The 6,956-nt window shown below is 39.7% G+C and overlaps 1 protein-coding gene across 1 annotated transcript in view; it reads right to left on the bottom strand.

Annotated features, from left to right (window-relative positions):
- Positions 1 to 6,956, bottom strand: part of Msn (moesin) — a 71,623-nt gene that overhangs the window by 4,483 nt on the left and 60,184 nt on the right. The window contains exons 7-10 of the mRNA XM_021153382.2: positions 6,297 to 6,393; positions 4,033 to 4,196; positions 765 to 895; positions 351 to 511 (exon numbers count right to left, since the gene is read on the bottom strand). Of these exons, the coding sequence (XP_021009041.1) occupies positions 351 to 511; positions 765 to 895; positions 4,033 to 4,196; positions 6,297 to 6,393 (553 nt within the window). The remainder of the gene's footprint in view (positions 1 to 350; positions 512 to 764; positions 896 to 4,032; positions 4,197 to 6,296; positions 6,394 to 6,956) is intronic.

Raw genomic sequence — 6,956 nt, 5'->3', positions numbered from 1 at the left:
GAAAGGAAAGGAAAGGAAAGGAAAGGAAAGGAAAGGAAAGGAAAGGAAAGGAAAGGAAAGGAAAGAAGAAATGATGCTAAAGAAACACCAGTAGGTACTTTCTCTTTTCCTTTCTTGGGTTACAGGTTGAGATCTATATGTAAAAAAATTAAATGAAAGCCAAGGCCTATGAAAGAGTATGGGCCATACCAGTGATGCTTCAGGTTGCTTTTGAATATACTATTACCTTTGGGATACAAACTAGAAAGACACAGGTATGCAGGCAAAGGGATTTATAAACCAGTAAGCAGGGTATAGGGGTCAAGCAAGAAAAATGCATGCACACAACCCAGCCCAGGATTCAACTTTACCAGCTGTTCCTGAGTCTTCTTCTGGTCCCGAGAAGCCTGCAGCAGGGCCTCTTTGGCTTCTTCAGCTTCTTGACGTTCCTTGGCTAGCTTTTCGGCCTCACTCTGGGCACGCTTCCGTTCCTGCTCAAGTTCTAGGGCCCTGCGGGTCTGTTCTTCCAGTTCTGGTAGAAAAACAGGAAACTGATGAAGGGCTCAGAGATGAAGATGGCACAGTAACCTGCTTCCTGGGAATTTTCCACTTCATGGTGCAGTAGGCGAGGGTTCTAAGGATTTTTCTTGACATTTTTTTATTATTATTATTCTGTACCACACCTAGACTATGTAGTGTTGTTCTGCAGCTCGGGGGGAAAAAGAATGTCCACCTTAGGTGAGGATCTGAGGAGCCTCAACTTGCACAGTGAACACAAGCCTCACCTTGCTGAGCCTTCTTAGTCTGCTCCTCAATCTGCTTCAGCTTCTCCATCAGCTCTTCCTTCTCCCGTTCAATCTTCTCCTTCTCTTTCTCAGCCAGCTCACGCTTCTTCTTCTCATTTTCCAGTAGAGCACTAGAGAAGAGAAGGAGGGATGAAACAGGATAGCAAGGCCGCGTGGAATCTTGAGGGGTTCCAGGGAATAAGTCTGTCGGGCCTCAGCCTCCCCACACTCTCATATAATCGAGTCGTCACACCATAGTTCCACATAGGCTTCCATGCTCAGTACATTTACCTTGAACGCACAAGGTTTAATGGGAATGCTGGTAAGGCAAGCAACCAACTAGGTAGCTTTGCTCTCGTTCTCCACCTTCCATATGTAACATGATTTACTAACTTTGCACACTGTCTTATAGCTTTACAGCAAGGTAAGTTTTGGTTTTGTGCTCCAAATATTGGCTAGGGCTAACCTTGTCTGCCTTCAACCGTAGCTCTGGGTTCCCTCTTCTCAGATTTTATTGCAGATCTAGAATAAGTACTTACTTTTTCTGGCCTCACTATCTATTCAAGGAAGCATTCCTTTTGTTTTAAAGACTTTACTAATTTTTATTTTATTTTATTTTGTGTGTGTGTGTGTGTGTGTGTGTGTGTGTGTATGTGTGTGTGTGTGTGTGTTTCCCGAGCATATATAAGTGTATAACATGCATGCAGTGCCCATGGCATCCAGAAGAAGGTTCCAGAGTTATAGATGTGGAAGTGGAGTTACAGATGGTTGAAAACTGCCATGTGGATTCAGGGAATCAAACCTGGGTTCTCTGCAAGAGCACTAAGTGGTCCTAACTGTTGAGCCATCTCTCCACCCTCTAGGAGGCAGTCTTACACCTCAGCAAGATGTTTTACTCTGAGACCTTTCAGAATGCTTGGCACGTACTTTTCCATAGCACATTTCACAATTGCATATGCTAAATAATTTGTTTACTTTATCTGTCTTCTCCCACTAGAATATCAACTTCACAAGAAGAGAAATTTTTCACTGCTCAGACTATATGAGAAAGATGCTGTGAGCATATATATGTACGCACATCCCTCACTCTTTTTGTTACTGTACTGTGAGGTTTAACAGGGTTTGTCCTAGTTCAGTAAACTACTCCCAAAATCTTGGTAATATTTTTCTTAATAAATGAGAACACTGGGCTGTCAAAATAGCTCAGTTATAGAGTACTTGCCTCATATTCACAGGGTTTTGAGTCTAAACTCTACTGCTTGGGGGTAAAGTCAATGTTAGTTACATATGTGTTGTATGTATGTGTGAATGCATGCATGTATTTGTGTGTGTGTGTGTATGTGTGTGCATATATGTATTAGAACCAGTTTCAATGTTCAAAGAAACATGTGATCATTTTGTTTTTATTTACATTAAGACAGGGTCTCACTATTTAAGCTTGGGTGGCCTTGAACTTGTAACAACTTTGTGCCACTAAGCTAAGCTATCCGTACCTTCTAAATCATCATATATGAAGTCATTTCTCCACATTTCACTTCTTCCAGAACCTAGAAGCACCAATACACACTGGTGTGTGTGTGTGTGTGTGTGTGTGTGTGTGTGTGTGTGTGTGTACTTCATTTGGGGATTATATTATATAAATAGCATATATAATATATAACTTGTCATACTTCACACTTTTTTCACTAAGCATAATGTTTAGAGTATATCACATTGCAGCACAGATGGATAAAAACTATTCTGCTATGGTTTGTTTCCTACATAAGTTTGTGTTTTAGAGACCCTGTCCTTAGTGTAAAGGCACTGAAAGGCAGTGAAACTTTTATAAGATGGGCATGAGTGGAAGATGATTAGGGTAGCCACTTTCAAAAAAGATGCTCAGGAGGAGTTAAGTTTCACAAGATGGTTTTTCTTCTTCTGAGAAGAGGTTGTCACAATTAACACTACCATCTCCTCTGAATCCTCATGCCCACTGTATTACAACGCAATATGGGGCTCTTTCTTGACAGATCTGGCCATCCTATCTTGGATTTCTCAGCATCCAAAAAACATGAGTAAAAACCATCCTCTTTATTTTTTGAAGTACTCAGTGTTAGGTCATTTATTATAACAACATAAACTAGATTAATATATATTCTTTGGGATAGAGAGATAGATTAGTGTTTAAAAGCAATTGCTGGTCTTGAAGATGATCAAAGTTTGGTTGCAAGGCCCTGCAAGCAGTAGCTCACAGCCACCTTTAATCCCAGCTTCAGGGTATTTGATGAGCTCTTCTGGCCTCTCTACATTCACCTGTATTCCAGGAATGTGCTCATTCATGCATATGCATTCACAAGCACACAATTAAAACCAAAATACTTATTAGAAGATACATTCTATTGTGTATATTTAGAACTTATATATTTATCTCTTGGTATTAACTAGATTATTTTCTACCATTTAAGTGTCTATATAGTGGTATTGTGAACACGTGTGTACATACAAGTTTGCACATCCATTTTTTTTAATTTTGAGGGTTACTTTACCTAGGAATGGGATTACAATATTATATAGTAATTCTATATTTTATCTTTTTGAGGAACTAGCTTCTACCACTTTATACTCCCTCCAGTAATATGCATGAATTCCTATTTTTTTCAGAACATCACCAGTACTTATATTTCCATTTTATTTCTTATATTCGCACTAATAAGCATAAAATGGTAACTGATTACGGTTTTCATTTGCATTTCTGTAATGATTAAGGATATTTTTATGTTATTGACTGTTTGTCTATCTTCTTTGGATAAATAATACCCTACAATCCTAAGATGCTGATCAGAAAGTCAGAGACAGGAATCTCAGTTCCTACTTCTCTTGTTCCTAACCTTCAGATTACACTGAATACACTGAGGGCATTGTAGGGGAAATTCTGAGGGCTCTGCTTGTTTCTGCTCAATCCAAGTACAACTGTGTACAGACTCTTCAGCTACTACCATTCTACTTGCCAGTTAACCGAGATAGCAACCCATAATGTACCTGGCACAGTAATGGCACAAGAGTCATAGACAACAGGAAACTATAAAAGGCTCCTCCCTCTTGCAACCTCTGAAATCTAAGATTTCTGATGCCTGTTTCTGTGCTGAGACTGAATATCTGGGGTGTCCTCCCTTCCAATTCACAAGTCCCTTGTCTTGGGATGATTCCACTCCCTAAGCAAGCCAGGAACCTTCCGAAGCTTCCTTACCACTGCACTCGTCCTAATTCCAGCACTCTATATAGCACCTACCGCTCCATCTGCTTCTGGTGCTTCTCTTCCCGAGCCTGGGCCTTCATCTGCTGCACCTCAATGGTGTCGGGCTTGCGTCGTCGCATGTATAGCTCATGATTTCCCATGCACAGGGCCAAGATCCGCTTGTTAATCCGAAGCCGGGGAGCATAGAACACAAAGTCCTGAAGGGAAAACCAAAGGTTTTAGGGCTAGCAGGATGGCTGACATGTGCCCTTGAGCAGGCACATGCATGCCCACACGTACCAATAACAATAATAAACTTTAAAAATAAAATTTTGAGGAAAGTTTTCTATAAAGCTAAGTTCAAAAGTATTGGAAAGATGATATAATTTAATCCATTTGTATTCCAGTTGGGAGTATTAATTACCAGAGTAAGGGAAATATTTTTTGCAGAGTCAGGTATCAGAGTAGACTTAAGAGTAGAACCCAGGATTCTTATCTTTGACACGAGTCTGCTTACCTCCAAACCACAGTTTTTCTCCAACTCTGCTCATGAAAAGCACCCTGGGGCCAGCAAGATGGCTCAGAAAGTAAAGCTCTCAGGCTTAACAATAAGAGTTTGATCCCAAAAAACAACACAGTGAAAGAAAAACCACTCTATCTAGCAAGTTGTCCTCTGACCTTCACTTGTGTACCTTTATACTCCCTCTACACACAAAAAAATAAATAAATACAGAAAACTGAAAAATAAATCTAAAGAAAAAACACCCTAAAACACCTTCTTGGAAGTGTCTTTTTCTGCAATAGTATTTTGTTTTAGTTCTCAAAATCAGTTTATTACTGATTCACAGGTTGGAGCTTAAGAGGCCATGACCTTTGCATTAAGTCAATATGGAAGTCAGCCACATGGTGGGAAAGTAACTGCATGGCCGGGAGATTGTTACAGAAAGTATGAAAAAGCCAAAAGCCCCATAGAAAGTATTTATAGGTTCTAGTCAGCAATCACAACAAAAGTGCAGAAGAGAAGGAAAGGAAAAGTTGTTTTCCTATGTCAGGATACAATAAGATGAGCAGATCCAACAGAACCCCATGGCAGCTCATAGGGCCTAAACTACGGAGGAGAAACTCTGGGAAGAAAAAGTACACCACCTCATTAAAGAGATACTTATTTCTACTACTTACTTAGTCTCAGAAGGGAGTGCTAAGAAACTTACACATTTCTGACAAGCGCTCCCTTAGCCAGGTGACTGGATTAACTCTTAAGGGAACATACAATGTCATGTCTCTCTACCTAGAGATCTAACTACTGAATCTCAAATGGCCTCTTCTAAAAGATAATTGATATTCTCATCAACAGGTCCACCACGGGATTCTAAACCATCTCTGTAAACTCTAGCTCTAGTTATGGGAAACCAGGCTGTTAAGTACACCAATATCTAAATTTCTTAAACTTCAATTATCTTGATTATTATTTGTTTAAAAGCCTTTCATTACTGCTGGCTTTTTATTTATTTTATTCAGAACTACTACATGAACACTAATACATTACTCCAACTTCCTTGTGTTTTCCCCAAAATTCATTATCTCTTCTTTAATTATTATTGTCACACACTATATAAATTAATAAACTAAATATAATAAGAAGAAGACAAAATTTAGAGGATCTAGAAATACATGCACGTCATCCCAGCACTCAGAGGCCAAAGGCAGAAAGGTCACTTTAAATTAAGGCCAGAGGCAGTGGTGGCACACACCTTTAATCCCAGCACTTGGGAGGCAGAGGCAGGTGAATTTCTGAGTTTGAGGCCAGCCTGGTCTACAGAGTGAGTTCCAGGACAGCCAAGGCTATACAGAGAAACCCTGTCTAGAAAAACCAAAATAAATAAATAAATAAATAAATAAATATAAAAATAAAAATCTTAAGAGGTAAATTTGTAATGCCATCTTTGGGTTTGAAGTCCTGGCTCTGCCATTTTCCACAATTAAACATAAGCGAACTACACGAAAAGTACATTCTGGAGGCTTAGGAAGGTGAGGCAATGGGCAAAGCACAGCATTTAGGACTGCCTGTAGCTTGCCCTCCCCCAGAGGGAGTTTGGTACTAGAGTGGTACCAAGTATAGAATATCACCTGGCCGCTTCTCAACATCAACTTCCTCTTATATTTTACTTTCCATTTGTGCTTCCTGTTCATTTGTACATGTGACACACAACAGAAAATGGAGAGACAGATAAATCCAATGACATGTTTGCTCTTAATATTACCTAAACCTTGGGGGTGGGGGAACCTGCTACGAAGAGTCAGAAGGAGAAGTCACTCACCGGGGCCTTTTTGTCAATGGGCTTGATGACAAATTTCTTATCATTGAAAGAGATATTCCTGATTTCACTCCATGGGAAGCCAATCTTAGGAGTCAGTCTGTAGAAAGAAACAGAGGCCAACAACATCATGACAAAGGCAAAGCAAGAAGGAAACAGCCTTAGTGCCTTGCCCTCACCACCACCCACCCCACTCTATCACCTAACACAAACCTCTCCCTTGAGGAGACAGACCTATTGTCAAACTCAGCTACTGTTATCACTTAGTGCCAGTTGTTTTGTTCCACTTGGGGTTGAAGCAATTACCTTGTAAGAAACTTCCAGAGCATCTGTGGCCCTACTTAACAGAAAACCTATTCAATATTGTTAAACTTGGAAAGATAAATAATGCGCCCTAAGACTCAGGTAGTAAATGAAACAACAATCTGATGATTTTATCCTTACCAAGAGCAGACTGAGAGGAAAAGAAGCCGTAGGATAATATGATAGCAAGGCTTATAGGCTAAAAGTCACTTCATTATAACATGGGACTTGGACTTTATGAACCCTGACAAGATAGATTCTAGGTCAGCACTCTTCAAAAATTATCAGGGTAACATTTATACATTTTAGTAACTATATAAAAATGGATAAAAAGGAAATATAATGACCTAATTATGAAGG

Source organism: Mus caroli, chromosome X, assembly GCF_900094665.2.
Source record: "Mus caroli chromosome X, CAROLI_EIJ_v1.1, whole genome shotgun sequence".
Lineage (NCBI taxonomy): Eukaryota > Metazoa > Chordata > Mammalia > Rodentia > Muridae > Mus > Mus caroli.
The sequence above is the reverse complement of the archived record's forward strand: the minus strand, read 5'-3'. Positions and strand labels throughout refer to the sequence as shown.